The sequence below is a fragment of the Carettochelys insculpta genome, chromosome 5, assembly GCF_033958435.1.
Source record: "Carettochelys insculpta isolate YL-2023 chromosome 5, ASM3395843v1, whole genome shotgun sequence".
NCBI classification, from domain to species: Eukaryota; Metazoa; Chordata; order Testudines; family Carettochelyidae; genus Carettochelys; species Carettochelys insculpta.
In genome coordinates this window covers 27517157-27540385 of record NC_134141.1, presented here as the reverse complement: position 1 = coordinate 27540385, position 23229 = coordinate 27517157, and the positions used below count along the sequence as shown (strand labels likewise).

The 23229-nt window shown below is 41.8% G+C and overlaps 1 protein-coding gene across 3 annotated transcripts in view; it reads left to right on the top strand.

The window, feature by feature from the left end:
* Positions 1-22867, top strand: part of LOC142013461 (histone-arginine methyltransferase CARM1-like) — a 118854-nt gene extending 95987 nt beyond the window's left edge. Inside the window, exons 8-13 of one of the 3 annotated variants that reach the window (XM_074994848.1) lie at positions 5458-5539; positions 7151-7236; positions 11038-11127; positions 14175-14312; positions 19790-19879; positions 22214-22867. In XM_074994848.1, coding sequence (XP_074850949.1) covers positions 5458-5539; positions 7151-7236; positions 11038-11127; positions 14175-14312; positions 19790-19879; positions 22214-22223 — 496 coding nt within the window. In that variant the 3' untranslated portion in view covers positions 22224-22867. Of the gene's footprint in view, positions 1-5457; positions 5540-7150; positions 7237-11037; positions 11128-12010; positions 13140-14174; positions 14313-19789; positions 19880-22213 lie in introns of those variants that run through there. The other 2 variants (XM_074994849.1, XM_074994850.1) reach the window with 2 other exon arrangements.
* The last annotated feature ends 362 nt before the right edge of the window (positions 22868-23229 follow it).

The following is a 23229-nucleotide window of genomic DNA, read 5'->3' as shown; positions in this document are numbered from 1 at the left end:
AGGAATCCTGTGCAGACCTGTTTAGGCAAGCACTCTCCCTCCCCGCCCCCCCCACCCCCTGCAGGAGCATTGAGACTGGCACCTGACGGCTTCATTGTCACTCACAAGACAGGTCACTTGAGTGGAGTCACTGGTCTCCAGCCTGCCGGAACTAACCTGTCTCGCCTGGTGAACTGCCCATCAATGGGCCTGGTCTAGCTCACAGTCGAGCAGTGGGAGGTGTTGATCGCAAGGTGACTGACCGATACGCTGAACAGCACTGGTCACTGAGGTCTGATGGCAAAGAGCTGTCCCACTTGGATAGGTCCACGCCAGGACTCAGTCATCAGCATAGTGCAAAGAGAGGCCGCCAGCTCTTCTGACGCTTTTTGTCAGACAACAACTTGTCCACCTCTGTTGCCAGTACCAAGAGTGGGTCCTTGCTACTAAAGCAAGCCCCAACATTGGTGGTGCCATCCATATCTTCAGCACTCCAACTGCCCCTATGGCTACAAGGGCCAGGGTTGATGCCTCCATATGCTGGGAACTCTTGGAGAGTTACCCAACCTTCTCAGGTCACCAGATTTGTTTCAAGGGGCTTCAGAGGTCATCAGCCTCTGCATCCTGTCCTTCCCGACAAGTGTAGGCCCCTGAGGAAAAGACATCCCTCCTGAGGCTTATGAGGTCCTAGAAGAGCAGCCCACCACCCTGTCAGAGGAGAGGGCAGGTCCCACGGCACCACCTCCTCCTCACTGTCTGACAAGGCCGTTACCAGTTCATCTCACCAAGTTTTGCAAGGTGACACTGAAGCACATCAAGAACTTCTGAAGTGAGTTACCTCTAACCTGGGGCTCCATGCAGAGGAGCTAGAGCATGGGTGTGTAAAGTGTGGCCCATGCACCACCAGGGGCTGGCCCGCTAAACATTTGGATCATGTCTGCTGCTGCCCAGCAGGATCCTCAGGCAGGCTTCCTCTCTGTCATGGCCCCAGATGCCAATCCAAGCAGCTGGCTGCTGGGGTGAGCAGTATTGCTGGTTGGTCCAAGGCAACTCCAAGGTTCAGGTCCAATGAGACGTTGCAGTTCTGCAAGCCACATTCTGCTCTCTGGGTCTATTGGTCAACAACAAAAGCTCCCCATTAGTTCCTGTACAAAGGATTGAATTCATTGGACCATATTCAAATTGACCCATGAGAAGAACCTTCCTACAGCTAGTGAGATTTCTGATTTCCCTGCCTTAAAAATGTCTCGGAGATCCCTTATTTTGCAATTTATGGACTATTTATGCTCTGTCTCAGTGACTCCTCCTTTTCAGTTTTTATAACTCCCCCAGTTTTTGTCATCTGCAGATTTTATCAGTGGTGAATTTATCCTGTCTTACAAGTTATTGATAAATGTGAAATAGACTAGGGCTGTGCAGCCCCCTTAGAAACACACCTGCTTGATGGAAAATTTCCCATTTATAGTGAAGTGGTGAGACCTCTTGGTTAGCTAGTTTTTAGTCCATGTAACGCATGTCATGTTAACTTTGTGTCGTTCTAGGTTTTTTTATTCAAAAGTCCTAAGTATTGTTACAGGCTGGGGACTTGCTGGCCAAGCAGTTTGTAGGTAGTCTGTCGTGTCTGACGATGACGTTTAGAGCTTGCACAGGCTCATCGGTTGTGGACTCGCGTGTGGCTGAGGAGTCCAAGGTTTGAACGGGATGGGTGTTCACAGTGGGGGCAAGGGAGTAGTAATTAAGTAGTGATGCAACAGAAAAGGACCTGGGGATTACAGTGAATGAGAGGCTAGCTAGGAGTCAACAGTGTGCCCTCGAAGCCAAGAAAGCTAATGACATATTGAGTTGCATTAGTAGGAGCATTTTGAGCCAATCTAGAGACTTTATTATTCCTCTCTATTTGGCTGTGGTCAGGCCACATCTGGAGTATTGTGTCCAGTTCTGCCGCACCCCTCCCCCGGTACAGAAAGGATGTGGGTGCATTGGAGCAGGTCCAGCAGAGGGCAACAAAAACGATTAGGGGGGCTAGAGCACATGACCTATGAAGAGAAGCTGAGGGATCTGGGCTTATTTAGTTTGCAGAAGAGAAGAGTGAGGGGTGATTTGATAGCAGTCTTCAACTTCCTGAAGCGGGGGCATCTAAAGAGGATGGACAGAGGCTGTTCTCAGTAGTGACAGATGGCAGAACAAGGACCAATGGTCTAAAGTTACAGAGGGGGAGGTGTAGGCTGGATATTAGGAAGAACTATTTCACCAGGTGAGTGGTGAAGCACTGGAGTGTCTTACCGAGAGAGGTGGTGAAATCTCTATCCCTAGAGGTTTTCAAGTCCCAGCTTGACAAAGTCCTGGCTGAGATGATTTAGGTAGGGTTAATCCTGCTTTGGGCAAGGGGCTGGACTAGATGACCTTTTGGGGTCGCCTGTAGCCCTAGGATTGGGGAGGGATAACTCAGTAGTTTGAGCATTGCCCTGAGTTTAATCCTTGAGGGAATCATTTACCGATATGGAGCAAATAGATTAAAAAACAAAAAGGGGGGATGGTGCTTGAGGGCAGGAGACTGGACATGATGACTTCCCCAGGTCCCTTCCAGCTCTGAGATGTGTATTACCATATATTAAGATGTCAGGGATGGTGCTTGGTCCTGCCAAGATGGCAGGGGGCTGGACTAGATGACCTCCCAAGGTCCCTTCCAGTTCTAGGAGATGTGTATCTCCAATTATATTTTTTAGGGGGTGTGGGATGGCTCAGTGGTTTGAGCATTGGCCTGCTAAACCCAGGATTGTAAACTCAATCCTTGAGGAGGCCCTTTAGGGAATAGGACAAATAGGATTCTATGATTCTATTTGTATTAACAGCAAAAGTAATCCACTTGTCTCTTCCATTAATAAATGATACAAGCTCTTAACTGCTGGTGTTTTGCTTCATTTTTAATTGTTATTATTTGCTTTGCAATGATGGTGAAGCCAGAATTGGACTTCGTTGTGGTGGAAGCCATTAAAACATAAACTAAGAGTCTCTACCCCCGAAGAGTTTACATTCTTTGTAACAGGAGCCTTTAACTAGTGTTTCTGCTGTTCATTCCACTACTCCTCTACTCATTTTTGGCTGGAACAGCGGTTTGAGTTGGCTGTCATGAAAATATCAGCTGTGAAATGGTCTAAAAAAACTAATTGCAAAAACTTGGGTGCATGTCATCACTAGTTACTAGGAGTTTGCATAGTTTGTTTATTTAATGAAGGAAAGGAAGGATGAAATAGTTATCACAAACATAGGATGATTACTCTCCAAATCCAAAAATGGCTATGTGCCAGGGAGCCAGTGGCAGGATTTGTTTTTCACCCTTAAAGGTTAGTTTACCCTGTTGCTTGACAGATGCAAATTAACTTGTGTCAAAGTCAAGGATGGCACATTTCTGGAAATGGTGATTGTTTGCAACATATCTTACAAGAGAGGACTACAGTTCCTGTTGTAAGAACCCTTCTGAAGATAGTTACTAAGCATAAATATACAGTAGGGTCTCAACATTCTCGAGGGTTCTATGTTCAGAATGCCAGTATATCCGGCCCCGGAGCCTTGGGGAAGCAGCGGCTGCTGGCGTTTCCGTAGTCCCGGGAAAGTGGTGGCCGCTGGTGCTCCTGACCAGGGAAGCATCGGCTGATGGCTCCTGCCTTGGGGCCCCATGTAGGTGGTGGCCACCAGCGCTCCCAGCTCCAAAGCCACAGGAAGCAGCAGCTGCTGGCCCTCCCAGCCGGAGTCCTGGGAAGTGGCGACCTTAAACAGCCACTCGCAAATAATTGAATTTGCGAACATTATGTTTGCGAATGTGGGGACCTGACTGTGTGCCAGGTGGTTAAACAGTTTGTTCTTTGCCTTTGTCATACTTTGTGACTGTCCTCAGCTTCTTTCTTCTTTACTATGTCTGGATATTTCATTTCATTTAGTGGATGTTCGATTGAATAGTGCTTCACAGACATCATTTTAAGGGAGATTTAATACCAACCACTCAGCTACACAGAAATTCTTATGTTCCCTCCATATGAATGGAAGAGGTTTCAATTGATTAACTGATATTTCTGCCACAATAGATAAGTGTTTCTTTAGTTATGCATCACTAATCATGCTGAAAAGGGGATAGAAGATCTCCTTTGAATGGTAGTATTAGATGATTTTTTTTCTGTTATATTTACCTTTAAGAAGAGAAATACACTGCTCCCTTTAAGCATCTTTCACTTGGAAATGGTCCTGATGACCTCTCCCTTTACATAAGACACAATTCAGACTGTTGCAAGTTAAATAAATATTTGCTAACATTTTTACAGCAAAATTAATACCTGTTTTAAACATAAAAATTGTTTTTAAAATCCAGACAATATTTAATGTGTTTGTATAGTATCTTTAAAATAAAAACAAGAATTGGAGGTTTTAAACATTCTCCTAACGTGTTTTCAGAGAGCGTAGTTGATTTGAAACCTTGATATTTTTTGGACCTGGATGATGATTGCATCATTAGAAATTTGCCTACGTTGCAGACAACTTTTTTGTTTATGTTGGTGGAGAACTGCTGAATCTTTCTAGGCTGTAATGAATACCTCTAGCCTTTTTCAGCTCTCCATTGGATTGACAAATCAAACCTCAGACTCCGGGTAGTTGTTGAAGGCAGGTATTTTTAATGTCAAAGGAGATTTTAAAGGTGGGCTGGATTTGCTATCAGTGAGGGCTTGGCACAATTTGGTCAGCTGAGCATGTAATGTGTTTCTGTTTAAAAATATTCCTATTCACTTAGGATGAGATCCTCACACCCGTTTTCCCCCTTTGTTTGCCTGGTAGAAGGGCCAAAGCCATGTGTAGGGGCCCTAAAAGCTTTTCATTCAGCTAGGGAACAGTACCTCTGACCAGAGGTACTGTGAGGACAGCTGTGAGCCGTCTTCAGAGGATGCCCTTGAAAGCTTAGAAGTCATGGTAAGTTGTGCGTCAGAGTGAAGCTGCACCCTGCTGTACTGTAGAGTTTTGGGGCAGCAAAACAGTCAACAAAGCAGCGTGGGGAGGGAGCCATAAAGTATAGGAGACTGAAAGGTCACTTGGTGGGCACAAAGATAGATTATATCAACTTTAGCTCCTCCTCTGGTCTGGATTCTTTGTTATGCCATAAAGAGATGAAGTCCGAGAGTGCTTTCCTGATGCAGAGAGGTCTCTCGTCAGTTCTACTGAGGGCATCAGAGCCTTCATCCTGGAAGAACACATGAGATAGTGTAGCCAGAAGTGGATTTCCTGGATGCCAGGAAATAACTCACAATGTGCATATGGGGCGTGTGGGGGATGGGATGGTTGTGATTTGAGCTGTCCACAAATTCTAGGAAGGGTTTAAGTGTTCAGCCACACTCGACTACTTTTGTTGGAGATACTGTTGTGCCTGGGTCATCTGAGTGTCAGAGCCCCCAGACACTTCTTCCACTAAATGTTGCTACATGTTACTCTCTCTAGGTACCAGCAGTGTTTTTATGGAGTCAATCTGTCCAGTCTCCGCAGTGCAGCAGTGGATGAGTACTTCCGACAACCTATTGTAGTAAGTAGCTGCCTTGCCTATCTCATACCTTCCATAAAGTTTTGCAGTACCCAATCTAGGAGAGCTCTAACCATGGCTGTATAATGCCATTCGACTGCTATACAGAACCTTGGCTTCCAGTGACCAGTTGTGTCATTGTATGTACTGGGTCTGAATTCTTCTTTAGTCTTGAATAATAGAAGCCCAGAGTTGTAGGCCCCCATGGCTGGCATCCCATTTCCTTCTTGCTTGTCTACATTTATTGGTGTGAAAGCCAGCAGAGAGATTGTTCAGAGGGGATTTGGAACAGAAAGTGTAATGACTTTACTGTTACAGTTTCTGCTCAAGGGATGAAAGGGGCAGTGCTTTCCACAGAGCCTCTAGATTCTATCTAGGCCACTGCTGGGGAAAGCCCAGCTATCTTTGTGGCTTACTTGCTCCTATTCCTCCCCTGCCCGTGCTTCCTTGGAAGCATGTCTCCCTTAGAAGTACTTCTGCCCCCTTCACCTGCACCCTAATAGTACATGAGGTAGGGACTTTGGCTTAGCCAGCAGAGAGGTTAGCCTGCACGTGGAACAGGGTGGTGTTATGTTTGGGTGACCTCCTGAGAAGACAACTTTTCAAAATAAGCCTGCAATCCAAAGGTGACACTGCGAAATCTCATGTGGGTCATAAGACTTAATATGTTTGGTTTGGGCTTTGAAAATTAATACCTTTGAGCTCTCCTTAAACTAAACTGCCTCCCTGTTTCTCAGGGGTCACTAGTTATGCCCATACCACCTTTTTGGGATATTGTGTTTGAAAATCCATAATATGAATATCAATAGAGTAAATTCAAGTGATCTAGTCTAGAGACCCAGAGCTTCACTAGCTGCAGGCATAAACTCAGCATTATCTGTTTGTCCCTTGAGTACCCTATTTAATGAAGGGGCCTAGCTTGTCCATTTTCCTTTCAGTTTCATTGCTCTCAAGCCATTGCCACCACTATCCTACTTTACAAGCCGCTGCTTCTCATTTTGGAAAAACAGAACAAAAACTTTTTTTTTAAATAAAATTAAAACTAGATTCAAAGCTCTTTAGTTCTGATAACTTTCTAGTGGTCGGTTTCTTGGCTACTAATCATTAAACCACTTCCATCTTACCATTTCTTGTTTATGTTCCTGGGTTTAGGGACATCAACAGCTTTCCAAAACCATTAACCCTGTAAATTCCATGGTTTCACAGTTCTGTACACCTCCTTCCTTGTTCACTGCATGTAAATAGCTCTTTCTCCACCCAACCCTCACAGGGTCACAATCCCTAAAGGAGGCATTGCCACTGTCCGCTGGAGTTTGCATAGTATCTTTATTTCTCCCTTCCCCTCTCTACCACACAAAATAAAATTTAAAATCTAGCTTGTAACCAGGTTTCTATACATATCTTTTACACATGTTCCTATTTACTGGCTGACTCACAATGAGTCTCTGCAGTTCTTTTCTCTCTCTCTGGTGTCAGACCTAACTCCACTTGTTAAAGAAAATATGAAAGAGAATGTGTTATTAAAATAAAGAGGGACAGCTTTCTCTTTTGTAGATACCTGGTTTACCAGGTGGCAAGTCAAAATTGTAACATTTGTGACTTCTTCCCCCTCAGGACACTTTTGACATCAGAATTTTGATGGCTCGGACAGTGAAGTACACTGTTAACTTTACAGAAGCTGAAGAGGAAGATTTGCATAGGTTAGTATAGATCACTGTCCTATTACGAATTGTTTCATTTTTTTAAATTATTTGTATTTTTAGAAGAAGCTGCTGGCTCTGGCTGGAGCTGTGATCCATGGAATGCTTCTCACATGGATCTAGAATTGTCATTTTGCGGTGCCCTCTTATCCAATGCAACATCAGGGGGTAGAAAATTAGTTCAGTAATTTGTACTTGTTTTCATTGAAGGTAGCCTATTGGGAGCAAAGCTAAAAAAAGAAAAATCCCTTTAAAGAGGAGGAAGAATAATAGAAGGGGTGTTTATTTTCTTCAAAAAGAGGGACCGTTCTGCAGAGTCAAGAGTAACATTTAGACTATTTCTACACAGCAGAGCTATTTTGGGATACCTCGGTGTCCCAGAATAGCTATTCTGCATCTTTGAAATGTGCCTATTATTTTGAAATATTTTTCGAAATAATGGGCATGCTATTTCAGCATCCCTGTGCTCCTCGTTGCAGAAGGAGTAAGGGATGTTTTGAAATAGCACATTATTTTGGCATGTGGCGCCGTTTAGACAGTGCCAAATGCCAAAATATCCTACTTGGAAATAAACTCGAAATAAGATGTGTAATTTGCATAGCGCACATTGTATATCTTATTTTGAGTTTAGGGTGCTGTGTGGAGGTAGCCTTACTGATATTTAGGAACATTCAGGTGCTCAGATATTCCAGCATCCAGGCTGTTGGGGGGTTTATTATTCAGGACACACATCCCTGTTCAATAGGGTTTCTCATCTTCAGTGCTCTTTACAGACATTCATTAGTCCTCCTCCCAATATGCCAAGAAAGGAGATCAAAACAAGGCTTGGAAAGGTTTCCTTGGGCAACAAGAGGACTTTGGAGTTAGTACCAAAACTGATTGGAAAAATGTGCTGTGCACAGATTGCCACTACTTGAACTGAATTATGTGGTGATTTTGTTTATTCAGACAGTTGCTTTGGTAAGCAGACTGCTTGAGATTTGTATTAAAAATGTGTATGGTTGAGAGGTTCCGTTTGAGTTCTCCTATTCCTGATGTTCTAGTTTTTGTTTTTTAATATTCAGTGGAAATTATGAGACTGAATGTGTTTCTGGCTCATTCAGCACCTTAACAACCCAGAGCCTTTTGTTTGACAAGCCTTAGAAAATCACTACCATGTTGTACTAGTTTTCATGATCATCCCGACTCAAGAATATATTTTCTCTCTTTTAATAAGGCTCTGAAAAAATAGCTTTTGCACAGCAGTGTTTAAGTGATAACAGCAGTTACTAACAACATTCAGAACAGTTCCATTATTTTGTGCAGTACCTCCAGCACCAAGGAGAATAAGGTGCCATGGATAAAATGCTGGGTGAAAGAGGGGTCAGAGAAGGTAGTTATTGTTTGGTCTTTTATGGAACACATTCCCAGGAATGACAGAGGTTTGAGTGTAGCTACTTAGCCAATGATATGTCATGACCAGAAGTACTGCCTTGCATAGTGATAATCTTGGAGGTGAAGTAAAATAAGACTCTGCTGCAGATTGGCTATATTATTAGCAGCATGCTGTCCTCTGGCTCAGGACTAGAACTGTTTGGGAAAAAAAAATTAACAACATATTTTCTTGAAGGAAATAGGACCTTAATCTACAAAGAAGTTTTTCCACAGAAAAAAAATAGATTTTTGTTGGCATTTTCTGTTAGTAAAATTTAAACATCACGTTTCAGATCAATACTAATTTCTGCATCTGCCTGCATGACTGAGGGCCCCTTTGGAATTGTGGTTTCAAGTCTCTCATGGCCCCATTCTTTTATATGAGACCTGCTCTTCAGCCAGACTAGATGTCCCATGAGGTACATCTATCTGTGCACTGAGTTGCTGTTTTGCATCCTGGGAGTCTCATGACTCAGGTAGATGCAGAAGTTAATATTGACTCAACTCAAAATGTAACATTTCATTGGGGAGTGAGGGATTTTTTAGTTTTAATTGAGAAGCCTAAATGAAGCCTTTCAACATTTTTTTCATAACATTTTGTTCTGCAGAAGGTTATGGTATTTTGACTTTTTGAACCCACTTATATACTTAAAGTCAAGTGCAAGCTTAAATCTTAAAACAGATTGACAGAGTCAGATGTGTACCCAGAAGCCACCTGCTACAAGACACGCCCAACAAGGAAAACAAGAATAACACCACTGGCCATCACATACAGCCCCCAGCTAAAGCCTCTCCAGCACATCATCAGTGATCTACAATCCATCCTGGACAGCGATCCTTCACTGTCGCAGACCTCGGGAGGCAGGCCTGTCTTCGCCTACAGACAGCCTGCCAACCTTAGGCAAATTCTCACCAACAGCTATAGACCCCAACACAGTAACTCTAAACCTGGAACCAATCCCTGGAACATACCTCACTGCCAGCTCTGCTCACATATCTACACCAGCGATATCATCACAGGACCTAACATCAAACACACCATCAGGGCTCTTTCACCCGCACATCTACTAATATAATATATGCCATCATGTGCCAGCAATCCCCCACTGCAATTTGCATGGGCCAAACTGGACAGTCGCTACATAAAAGAATAAATGGACACAAATCAGATATCAGGAATGGTATAATACAAAAACCTGTAGGTGAACACTTCAGTCCCACTGGACACTCAGGAACAGATTTAAAAGGAGCAGTCCTACAACAAAAAAAATTCAAAAATAAACTTTAAAGAGAAATTTCAGAGCTGTAATTAATTTTCAAATTTGACTCCATCAGCCAAGGATCGGCCTATTACAAAAGCAGTTTCTCCGTTCTTGATGTTCACACCTCCACATTATCTACTGATAATGGGCCATATCCACCCTGACAGAATAAACCTTGTCAGCTTTGGCCCTCCCCTTGACTGAGAGTTCCTCTTTAAATCCTCCTCTGAACCTACCACCTCCTCTCATGCAGCTAAAGAAGTGGGTCTTTGCTCACAAAAGATCATGCTCCAAAATATCTGTTAGTCTGTAAGGTGCCACAGGACTTCTTGTTGTTTTTGAAGATTCAGACTAAATCGGCTACCTCTCTGATACTTAAATCTTTCTGAAATTGTTGCCTTTACTAGTAGGTAAAAGACTTAACATGTATATATTTTAATGAAAGTTTTGAGAAATATGGCAGGGGTTGAATTTGAAATATTATTTAAAACTACAACTATGTTAATCATGGGATAAAAGAAAGCTGGTACAGAGAATCTCTCATGTGGGCACACATTCAGACACCACTTGTTTTTATTTAGAAAGTAGCAAGGACTGTTGAAGGTTTTATATTATCCTAGCTTGCTGTCATTCTTCTGGATTTATTCCTTCTGAGTAATAAACTGAAAATTTAAGACTTGTGTTTGTAAAACCATATTTGAGCATCTCTTATATGAAAAAACAAACACTTCTCTCCCCCCACGCACCCTTGCAGAAATCTAGATTACTGACTCAAAAATGCAGTGGCGTTAGTTTAAGCTACAGAGTGCATACAGAACAGCTAATGGACTAACATTAGAGAGGCTGAGCACTCGGATTTTTCATGGGTTTTCATTAGGAATTGCAATTGTTCGGCGTTTCTGAAAATCAAGCCATATGCTTCTCAATGACATGCAATTATTACCTGGACTGATTTTTTTAAACTGATTTTATCTGGAATGTGCTTGATGATTGATAATTGTGTTGTGGTGAAGATGTGAGTGCAGAAAACACCACCTGACAGGTTTCAGCAGAGTGTTTCTGTTGGAATTTTGTCTGCACTGTGTTTCTGTGTTACCTTGGCAACGTTCTCTTTTTCCTTCTGCAGAGTGGAAATCCCCTTCGTTTTCCACATGATGCAGTCTGGACTAATCCATGGCCTGGCTTTTTGGTTTGACGTCGCATTTGTGGGATCACTGTACGTATTTTTTATCATTCCCATGAAATATTAAATGCAGAAAAAATGGTCTCCTTATTCATGCAGCAAGGTGTGATTTTGCGCTGTTGTTGAACGTGTCATATTATCCCTGGAGGCAATACCTTCGTTAGGGAATAACAACATAGCACTGACATGTGGTTTGGGGTTATCCCATGTTGGCTGGGCTACGTCTCCACTAGCACACTACATCAAAATAGCCTATTTCGAAGTAAGGACATGGAAATAGGCTACTTCGACATGTATTGTCTACATGTCCTCCAGGGCTGGTGCCATCGACGTTCCACGTTGAAGTAGCAACGGGGAACATCAAAAGGAGACGCCCCAGAAGGAAATGTGGAGCGTCCACACACACAAGCGCTCCCCATCGAAATAAGGGGCCAGCAAAGCCCCAAGCTGCTCCTTTAAAGGGCCCCTCCCAGACACACTTCCCCTGCACAGCACGAGATCCACAGAGCCGACAACCGGTTGCAGACCCTGTGCACGCAGCATGGACCCCCAGCTGCAGCAGCAGCAGCCAGAAGCCCTGGGCTAAGGGCTGCTGCATGCGGTGACCATAGAGCTGGACAGAGCATCTCTCAACCCCTCGGCTGATGGCCGCCAAAATTTCGAAGTAGCAGGACACAGATCATCTACACTCCCTACTTCAACGTTGAACGTTGAAGTAGGGCGCTATTCCCATCTTCGGATGGGAATGTCGATTTCAACGTCGAAATAGCACATGGCGCGTGTAGACACGATGCGTGCTATTTTGACATTGTGCTGGCTACTTCGAAGTAGCTGGCTACTGTACACACACCCCTGATGGGGGGTATGTTTGGGAATTGTGATAGTTTGGGATTTTCATGTATTTTTTTTCTTTTAGGTGCTATCCCCATTTCTTTCTGTTCAAAACCAATTCCTTTACTACTCTCCTGTTGTAAGTGTAACTTTTTCAGCCTTATGAGGAAGAACAGGAACATATGCTGTAATTATTCGCTTTAGTCTTAGTCTTGCCTGGGGGCCAGAGCCTGTCAGACCTGTTGTGCTTGATGCTGCTACTTACTGTTCTAGAAAGTAAGTGGTGGAGCTGTACAGGGAAGAAGAAGAAGAGTAAACTCCTCCACATCAGAATGTCATCCTAACAAAAGAGCATGTCTGAAGTGGGGGAGGGGTGATTTTTCTTTCATATAAAATAACTTGGTAAGAATTTGACTCATCTTCAGGAAACAAAGAATTAATACCACTCCCTGGGAAGCTAAATCTTTAATTATTTGATTTTCTTTTTTGTTGTTATTGGCATGTCAGATGCTAAAGAAGGTTGTTTAAGGCTCAGTGGGAAAAGATTTTTCCAACGTTACATTCCCTTTGTTATTTTCTTTTTTTAAGTAGTGATTTACTGTAGAGAGAGAAATTTACTCACAGGTGGACTGAGAATAAAGCCCATCTGTGGCACAATGGCCCAGAGAAAGTTTCCAGTTGTGTGAGAGCTGACTGAAGCATATCAACCAAAGAAGCCTCCACTTTGGTATAGAATGCAGCAGCCTGTCTCCTGACCAACACAGGCTGACAAGAGTGGGACCTCAAAAGGTTCTCTGAGGCGGTAATCAAATACGGAGTCAGGATTAAATTCCTGTTCTTAGTATTCAGAGCTCTCAGAGCTGGATTGGGGATATCTGACAGGTTTTGCTCCTGTCTTCACACCCACAGCCTCTTTAGAGCTTTTTGGAAATCTGATTGGCCTGAGGCATAAAAGTTGGAAACGAGGACCAGATCCCTGGGTATGTGTTTGTTGAAGGCAGACAGATAGTTTAGTTTTAAAAAACTACAGCAAAAATCAAAGACGGTTCATTCAGGAGCAGTCACTGTGCAAGTTTTTGACAGCCATTTCTTCTGCCTTTTTAACATAAGGAAGAATATTCACTAACAACAGTTTGTGAATGAAGAAAAGATGGGAATAATGGCTGAATTCCTTTTGCATTCTCTTTCCCACCTTCCCTTCTCTTCCCACTGAGAAAAACCACATTGGGGTGCACAAAGTGGGGGGTGTGACATTTTATAAGGGGGGGGGGGGGCGCAGCGCGATTGGCTTCCTATCCTGCACAGCTTCTGCTGCCTCCCCAGCCCTCTGATTTCTCCCACACAGCCTCCGCTGCTGCATCACCAAGGGAATGCCCCACCCCCTGCTGCTGGGCCAGTTAGTGTGCACAGAGGCCCTGAGATGGGGGCAGCCATCGAGATCGTGGCTTGATGAGGTTCCTTCTTGGGGTCTTCCCCCTGAGCACCTCTCCCGCTTTGGGGTGCCCCTGGGACCCTCCCCGCACCCCCTTTCTGAGTTCCCCCACTGGCATCCCTTCCTGTGGTCCTCCCACAGGTTGGGGGCCCCAGCTAACTGCAGGGCTGAAAAGCAGGGGGGCATGACCTAAAAAGTTTGCTCCCCCCGAACTACATCAGGAATAATTTTTCCAATTTTCCCTTTTGGAAGAAGAAAATGCCCTCTCCCTATTTCAGTATCCAATTCATGACATTCCAGGGATCTATTTTACACAGTGGTATTCCAGAGAGAAGAAGGGGAATGGGAAGAAAGTCCCTCAAATCAGACAAAAAAGCATGTATCTGACAACAGCAGTAATAGCCTCCTTCCCAGCAGGACTTCATAAAGTCCAGCTGTGACGTTACTTCTGGAGAAGAAGGTGGGACTAGGCCTCAGGGCAGTTATCGAGTACTTTTCAATTCAGTTGTAGCCTGCAGACCTGCTGAGCATGTGTGCCCTGGTGCATGGCTGCCTATCTCCCATCCTTCAGTTGCAGGCTCAGACCTTAATTGTGTTTCTCTGCCATGCTAAAGGTGAGCAGGAAGAGGTGTGGCGAGGTAGGTCAGTGGTCCTTATATATCAAGAATTTAGCACTTCACACAGCTTATTCCTAGGTGGTTCAAAGTGTATAACACACAGTTATAGAACCCATCATTCCTAAAATTCCCCTCCCAAAACTGTGTTGCTGTGTAATAGAACAAATGAGAGGGAGCCTAAGTACTGTATTTTATTTTAGGGTAACTGTTTGGTTGTCAACTGCTCCGACGGAACCTTTAACTCACTGGTATCAAGTGCGCTGCCTCCTTCAGACGCCCCTCTTTGCCAAAGAAGGGGAAACTCTCTCAGGGAGAGTCCTGCTTGTAGCAAATAAACGGTAGGTAGCAAAACAACTCCGGGCCATGTCTCACTGGGGTATGCTTCCGTTGTTCAGGTTCTCCAAAATGCTGCATCCATTAAAGTAGTTAGTCATAAAATCAGAGATCAAAATATATAGACCATTTCGAAAGGTCTGGAAATGGAAAAAAAAAATCAAGCTGCACAGGGTCTGTTTTAGTGTTTCACCTCTCTGCTTCCAAGACTGCAGGGTATAAATTCACCCTTCATCATAGTGCCCAAAGGAAACACATCCTGCCAACATGTGGAAGGAGTATTTCCATGTGTCATGGGGAGGTTGGAATTACTAGTTCAATGTACATCTGCCAAATGACTTGATTTATTGACTAATCTAAAGATCAGATCACCTTTTAGTGCCTATAAACATCTGTCTAGTCACACAATCCAAAATATAGCATAACAAAATCTATTTTCATGAAAAAACGGTGTCAGAAGCAGCATTTTCTTTGATTTGAATACACAGCTGTCTGGGTTTGTCAGTGTTTTTTGTAACATTGCATTGTTCATTCAACACCCTCATTTTTTCATTGCAACATTTTTTCTCTGCAGATTTTGAATTTATTTTTCCCTTAGTGAATCTTGTGCTAGGGAAAAATAAATTGGCAGGTGCTGCTATACCCTGGCTAACTTTCACTTCTGGAAAGAACATGCTTTTCCCTGATTACAACACTATTTGTGCATCAGTGAGACATGGCCTTCCCTTTTTATGGGGGCTAGTGAAGAAGATGGTTGCCTAAGGGGCAAATATTTGTCAGAACAGCTAGTAAGGTGCATTGCTACATTTTTGCTGTCTGTAGAAGTTAAGAAGCATCACTCCTTTCATACTCTGCTGTGGAAAACATTCCCTGAAGAGACTGGTTTGCACAGCTGGTTCATTTCAGTCTAGCACACCTGCATGTGGGCAAGCAACTGAAAGCAGCTGTAGCGATGTGAATCATTTTGTTGCTGCTGTTTAGCTCTGGATAAGTGCCATATGAATCCAGAAAGTTCTCATAAGATCAAAGGTGGTAGAAGCATTCTCAAAGCACTTCATTCACACCTGCAACAAATGCCCCATGTGGGTGGGACCTTTTCCGGCTTCCAAGCTTTTGGGTTAGGAGCACTTCTTAATGGAGATAAAAAACACAAGTCACACTATGCCCCTTTCAAAAGTAAAAATATCAGTTACTCAATGTGTAAAGAGAGAACCAAGTTACTAAATGTATAAAGAGAAGAGCCAGTGTGCTCCACAAAGTGACCATACAGCTGCTACTGTAACTACATAGTCCTGTAATCTTCCTTGCAATTCTGCCTTGACAAATGAACTATGGTAAGCTTTCTGGAAGTTCAGAAATTGTATATTGGCCTTCTTTGATGGATTTTTTGGCCCAGCTTCTTAGTAGTTTTGCTGGATTAAGGATTTAAGGACTGGGCTTTATATTTATGGCAAAGATTAGGTGAAAGTATAAGTAGAAGCAAACTTGACCTGTTGTGAAGTTAAAACTGATTCTTTTTTATCTATTTTGTTTTTTTATGATGTCTGTGAGTGCATGCACTGCTTATGTTCCACAAACCAGGGTGAAAAAAAAGTTGTTTTTTTTTTTTAAATATCACGTTTTCATTTATATTAAGCACATTTCTTCTTGAAGAATTTTAAATTGACAGTGTATGTTAAGGCCAAATTTTAAAATAATCAGTTAAATAATTTTAAAAAATCTGGGGCATCAGTGAGTTTCCCTCAAAATGTAATGAGATAAAAGGTGTTTCTTTTTCAATTATATACAGAATCAGGGAGAAAAATAAAGAGGTCTACTCAAACTTTGTATATGTCACAGTATCATATACTCTATTAAGTTTCGGTATTGTTTTAGTCTGTATAATAGAGCAAATGATGGTATTTTACATTTTTCCAAATTTAAGTACTGTACTTCCAGCTTCTGTTAAACAGAAGAGGTTTTGCCTTAATTACTTTTGGTTTCATAGTAATTTGCAGGTGCAAACAGACTAGTTAATTCAAAGCTGAGGAAATGATTGGGTGCTAAGAAAGCAGGAAAGCTTATTTTCTTCCTCTGGTCTGTTAATAAAAACCTGGTAGGTGAAGATGAGATCAATTAATTCTAGAAACTTTAAGGTCTTGAGATGAGATTTTATAAACGTATTTAGGTGCCTAAAATACATACAAGAGTCTGGCTGAATTTTCAAAAGCATGTAAGCAAGTTTTGGCACTTATGAAAATACCGCTAGCGCGTCCCTTTAAAAATATTGTCCCTGGTTATTAGAAACAATCTGTCAATGCACCAAGTACAGTTAATTTTACTTTATTTCATACAGCTGTTTAACATGAAAGTAAGTTTTTGTAAACTTAGTTTTGTTCTTAGATATCCAGCACATTTAAGTTTGATTTATTTAATTACTGAAAAATAATTTAGAAATTCTGGTTTTGTACATTTTAATAGAAGTAGATATATGCATTGGATGGAAACTGGAATTTAATCCAGAAATCATCTAGTAAATAAGAAATTTCTCATTCACTGTTTTTAACACAATAAAAACTGTAAAAATTAATGTGACTATATGTATGTTTAGCTACATAAGTGCTTAAATAAATGTGTGTAAATGTAATGTATCCATCTGGTTAGCAAAGGGAAGTAACAAATTTGGTTTAAAGGCTAAATTTCATTGCAAATCAACATGCTTTAATGGCTAGCAACCACTGAGACTGTTCCTTTCTTTAGTAAAATAACTAAAAGGCATAAATGCAAACCAAAATTCAAGTCAGTTATTTAAATTGAGGTTTCCTGCTCACTGATTTAAATCAATCCATCCTGTAGAAAATATATATAAAATCATATGCATATACCATCTGGACCCCATCATCAATTGACAATAATAAAGAACTTTCCAACTATAAAAACCTTAGATCACTCTTCTCAAACTATCCCCTCAGAAAGCATGAGAGTAAACTAATAATAAAGGACTTCAGTGTGCCCTAGAGTCAATAAACTGTCTCTGATAGACCAATGAGAGGCCCTGTTTACAGCACCAACACACAGAACAATAGAAACTGGTTGCTGAAAGGTACTGATATCCTCTGCACAGAGAGGTGCTATTGAAGGTTTACATGATCCAAATAATACAGGAATTTGTACATTAAAAGTAGGATAATAAATTAATTAGTCTCCCAGGTGCTATGGGTCTGATTGTTATTTCTATTTCCTGTGTGCGCACAGGTAAAGAAGTACTATTCATTAACATAAGGCAATTAGCCACTCAAACTGTCAAGGCATTTCATTATGGCATAGATAATTTAAGCTGAAGGTAATTTATTTCCTTCAATATCGTACATCTCTAATTTTAAGGTTAACTGAACCATCAGCATGGGTAATATGTGAATAAAACAGGAAGGGGAATTAGCACCCACAGGCTAATCTCGTTACATTGTTAACTTCTAACAAGATGTCGGTAAACACAGACAAATACAATTAATATCTGTTCTTAATCCTCTAACCATACAGGCCTATGAGTTAACTTCTAGTCCACTTAACATGGCTGTGATAACTATCTACAAGAAATTACCCTGTTCATTATTTTATTATTTTTCTAATGCCCTTAAAAGGTTGCTTTTAATTCAGCCAGCCTTCTGGGTGCTAAACCCTTGCTGGCTCAGTGTCACAGCCTTACTCTCAGTCTGATGTAAAAATGTTCTCCTGATTTCCAGTCTGAATATCCTCTCCGTAATGGGGCACTCCCCAACCCCTGCTATCATTGCCACCATTTTAAAACTGGACTATGCACATGACATCATTTTTATTCAGTGTTTCTGCTCAGCTGGGTGACATTCGGAGGGCTCAATTCACTCAGATTCTTCAATTACAAATTGCACTCCCTGCATCCGAAAGGGCTGTTACACCCAAGGAACAAACATGCATGTGAAAGAAGACAGTGTTTTTACTGCTGCCTTCCCTTAGGGGCTCCACAAGGGAAGAGTAGTTTTAAAGAGAAGTCATGGTCCCATAAAATCACAGCTGTTCGGGGCAAGTGATGAGCTTGTATAGCTCCTACCTGCCCATTCTCCCACCTTGTCTGGTTTCACTTTTGGAGCTGCACTAGTTTGCAAATTGTTCACTAGCAGAGATGGGGCTGTGGGTAGTTTATGTCACCATAACCCTCTATGGATGGATTTTCTCTGTCCTGGGTTATGCTAGTGCAGTCCAGGACTGGATTTAGCCATGTATCTGATGTCCTTACAAGGTAGGTAAGGTAGTATCTTTTATTGGCCTGCCTGCTGTTGGTAAAAGAGAGAAGCTTTCAAGCTTCCGCCAAGCATTGTGCAAGCTCAAAAACATGTCTAGCTTGCCAATAGAAGTTGATCCAATATAAGATGTTACCTCACCCCCTTGCTTCTTACGTATCCTGGGACCAGCATAGCTACAAAAGCACTGTTTTCACTAATGACCAACGGGGACTACTTTTAGCAGGCCATTGGTCTGGCTGCCGATGCCACCGAGTCTGTCACAGCAACAGCCCTCTGACAATCATTCTTTTGCAAAAAAGGCAAAAACAGATGCAAAAGAATACAAGTAGTGCACATCTCCAGAGACTGGTAGCAATGGCGGGAAAAATGCTTAACATAATTCCTTCAGTTTTGGAGCTCACACGGGGAGAAAGAGGGTTTAAATCAAGGTGAAACTTGGTTCACCAGCTTCAGTTAGTGCTGTGAACCCCATAACAGGTTTGAGGTTTGTTGAAAGTACAAACTCTGAGGTTCATGATGGTTCTCTGACATGCAGACAAACTTGTAGTAGTAACAGTAATGTAAATTGAGAATGCTAGGTGCATTTCCTGGACCTTAATGACAAGCTGGACTACTGTTGGTTAGAAACAATTCGTAACAATTTTATTCAGAAATTTGGACACAAATTGAGCTTTTGGATGGGCTACCAGCAGTGTCGTGTCTATGGCAGTTATGTACGTACCTTTACTGGTCTTCTGATTTTTATGTGGCAATTCCATTTCCTAGCAACAAGCCCTACAGGAAAGGCATTTCTGAGTGATTGTTGCACTTTGGTGGTTAAAGTCATTTGACCATTTATTTTGTTTTACCAATCAGTGTGGTATGCTCACTAAGAAATCTACTGAGATAATGACATTTAGGGCATTTTTGGCCAACGAGACTCATTGTTGAATGTCAGCCCCAGTTACGATAAAGACATACTATACAGTCGTTTTTAGATTTTGGGTGCTGTCACACATTCACTTTTGTACTGTTTACCCATTGGCTAGCCTATGGACAAGGAATTAATCTAGTCTGTCATGTGAAATTGGAGGTGTTGCTCCCCTTGCATATTTATTACGGGTCTCAAATATTTGCAACTGAAGAGATTAGGTTTGCTGATGATGTTATTGGACTTAAGAGGTTAGACGTTGTAGATCAGTTACAATGTCTCTTTTTTTTTTGTGCTTTTATTTTTGCTACAGACAGAGTTATGATATTCAGATTGTGGCTGTAGTGGACCAGACAGGCTTTAAATCTGGTAACATCCTTGATTTAAAGAACCCGTTTTTTAGGTAAGAAATGTTCTTGGTAAAACACACTATTATTATTAATGTAGTAAAATTTAAGGTTGGGGGCATTCTAGTCTCTCAGAAACGAATCACTTTTGCTACCTATGTTTCTGATACTATGAGGAATGTTATTTTTGGCAGATAATAGAGCAAACTCCACATTAGCATTTAGTCATTAGCATACACTTAGCAGCAATTTTGCTTCTTTTCTTTCTGGTGAGGAGAAGGCCATTTAAAAATCTCCATTGAAACAGGTGCAACAAATTAACTTCAATGCACCCTCCAAAAATGAGGCCTTGGAAATAAATTTTAAATAAATATTATTGCCAGCAACCCCTCCCCCCACACTAAAAATGTCAGCACTGAAGTTAAGACCTAATACTGTTTTTTGAGGCCAAGAACACAACTAATGAACATTATTTTCTTGTCCGTAAGATGAATACAAGTGGTCTCGTATTTAAGCAGTATTACCTGCCATGTAAGCTGTACACTTGTGCTGACATTCAGGAAAGATTCAAATGCCACCCAGCTAATTAGCAGAGCACCCACTGCTAAGTTGTGTGCTTCTATGTTTGGTGCACTTCTGCACATAAAAAGGTATTGTGCACATGGACGGAAAAAATCTGTACGTGGCCAGAAAAGATTAGAGGAAGCATTGATTACATGTAAGGGAAGAGGATGTTTAAGCCCATTAGTGGTTTAGTGCTGTGGCTGAGCAGATCAGAAAGTCTCCCATATGGAATGTGGAGATGATTTTCTTGGTGATGGTTCACGCTTAGCCACATGATTCTTTGCAGTAAATTCTGAGACCTCCGTTCCTGCATGGAGAGACAGTGAGGCATGGCACACATCTGAGAGTAGAAGCTAGTGCCAAGCACCTGGCCACCTCCCTCTCTAAAACCAGATGGAAACAACTGTCCTTCTTAACCAGTTCGGTGGGCTTTTGTCGGGCTGCTTTCTGCTACATAGTTCCCTTTGGGAAAAGTCGCCAGCTGGAGAACAGAGTTGCCGGCAGCAGGCCCATCAGTTCTCACAGAAAGCAGAGAGCTGTGGGAATCAGAGCTTGTTCATTCCTGCAGGTAGCAGAGCACCTGGCTGGGTTGCAGTTGTCCGACAACCCCTTTTGCAGTACTGCCACTTAGGGCAACAGTAACATATGACACAGGGAGCACACGACGTTTTCAGTGCTGAGCTCATAGTAGGTATGAAAAGAAGTGACTGAAGCCGTGGGGGATATTACTGCACAGCTGCCCATCTCTCCATGCAGTGGGTTTCTTCCTTGGAGACCCTGATTCTAAGGACTTCCTGTTCACTTTGGGGCATCCTGGCTGGCTGCCCCTGCTCCACAAAACTTTTGGCACATGGTTTGGGAGGAGTATTGGTTGGTTTCCCCAGCAGTTGCTGCCTTACCTTTTCCTCGTAGTTGTACATTCACGCTGCAGCAGCAGAACATACCAAATGGACCAATAGAAATGGTGGGACTGATTTTTTGTAGGGTCTTCTCGGAAATGGGAAATGATGTTTTCTTGTTTCATTATGTGTTTCCCACATTAATTAGATATTGGACTAAGAGCTACCCTGAGGACTCCATTGTAAGGCTTTTAAGGCAGGAAGTTCCATGACTGTAATGATATTTTAGGCACTCTTCCTTTCCTTTTCTCATGCAGCACATTAGACATGGCCTTCCCCTTATGGTAGCAATGTGGGTGGAGAGTTCCTCTGTCCAGGAGGAGTTCAACACTGGCCATGTCCGGCTCCTGTGAAGCCACTTGGTTTTGCTCTGGCCCCTGCTGTATAGAGACTTATCTATGAGCCACTATATATATCTACAAGAGTAGGTATTTCTGAAAGCCTTATGGCTCTGTAAAATGCTACGATTTTAATTTGGTAACCTTTCTTGCTCCCTCTGCACAGCAGGCAGGGCAATGGAAAACCAGACTCAAGAATTTTAAACAAGGAGAGCAAAACAAAACACCAACAAACCTAGAAAAAAGCCCCCTCCCATTGATGATTTCTGAAAACACATCGCTTTTCAGCACATGCAATAGCACTCTGGTGACTTTGTATTTTATTTATGCCAGATTCTCAGATGGCATAAATAATCCTAGTTCCACAGCACAGTTCCACAGCACTAACCTGATTTATGCTGGATGAATATTCAGCCCATAGTATTTCCTGCTTTATGGGGTTCTTATTACATCTGACATTTGGCTGTGCAGGGGGTTGTTTATGTATTCTCCTTAGGCCTCATTTGCTTAGTTCAGTTAGCATTATCTGCTCTGAAAACTGTGTTTTCTCCTAACTCCTGTGTTTTCTCCTATCCATTTTTATTTTTAGGTATGCCTAGAATATATTGTTATATGGCAAATGAAACACACAAACAAGATTCTCACCAAGCCAACTAACTTGTAAGAGTGAAAGCAGCTCAAGCTTGTTGGTCTTTGCACCAAGTCAGACTGTAACTGTACATATCTGTAATAAAAAAAATTATGCAAACAGTACGGTAAGGGAATGTTGCAGTTCCATCCATTCTTAAAAACTGAAATTTAGCTTGGGCTCACATTTGCATCATAGCACATTACTTTGTTCTAAAAGGCTTTGTTGATATGTATAAAATTTTGTGGATTTTTGTTTGGGTTTTCTGCGCAGTTGTTGCTTTTTAAAGAAAAAATAGCAACAAAACAAACCTACCTCATGTTTATATATCTGATACATTGAAGAACCTTAAAAGCAGAACACAATAATCATATTTAAGTTTCTTGGAGTTTCCTGCACAAGTTTCTTGATGGTTTCAATATGGAGCTGGTCTTGTAGGTTACCAATGTTGAATATGAACTCATTAATTCTGTTCTTTCTTGAAACATGGAAACAAAATGTTCCTTTGCATACACCTTATAAATATTCTGTGATTACGCTGTGAATATGAAAGTGAAACAAAACACACTTGTAAATTACTGCTAACACAGTTTACAATAAAATTTAAATATGGGATGTAGGTGAGTTTTTTGTTTTTTTTTTTATTGTTTCTGTAGCTCAGCAGAAATTCACAAATTGTCCAGTACTTCTAGGGAATTTGCTTTATTCCTGACACAGCAGGTCAAGAGAGAAATTTGCAGCCATACTACAGTTTCTAATGAGGTCTCTCTCTAGGCAACTTGATCCCGCAAGCATAACTGGAGCAATAAATGACTGTACAATGCGGATAACTATGGATTTCAAAGTGAATACTCTTAAATGGCTGAAGCAACAAACTGGCATCTATACTCACTGATTCCTGAATGGAAATAAAGCAAGGTAAAGTTACATCTAATTTTACCATTTTATATTCAAAGGTAATGATGGAGTACACGTCT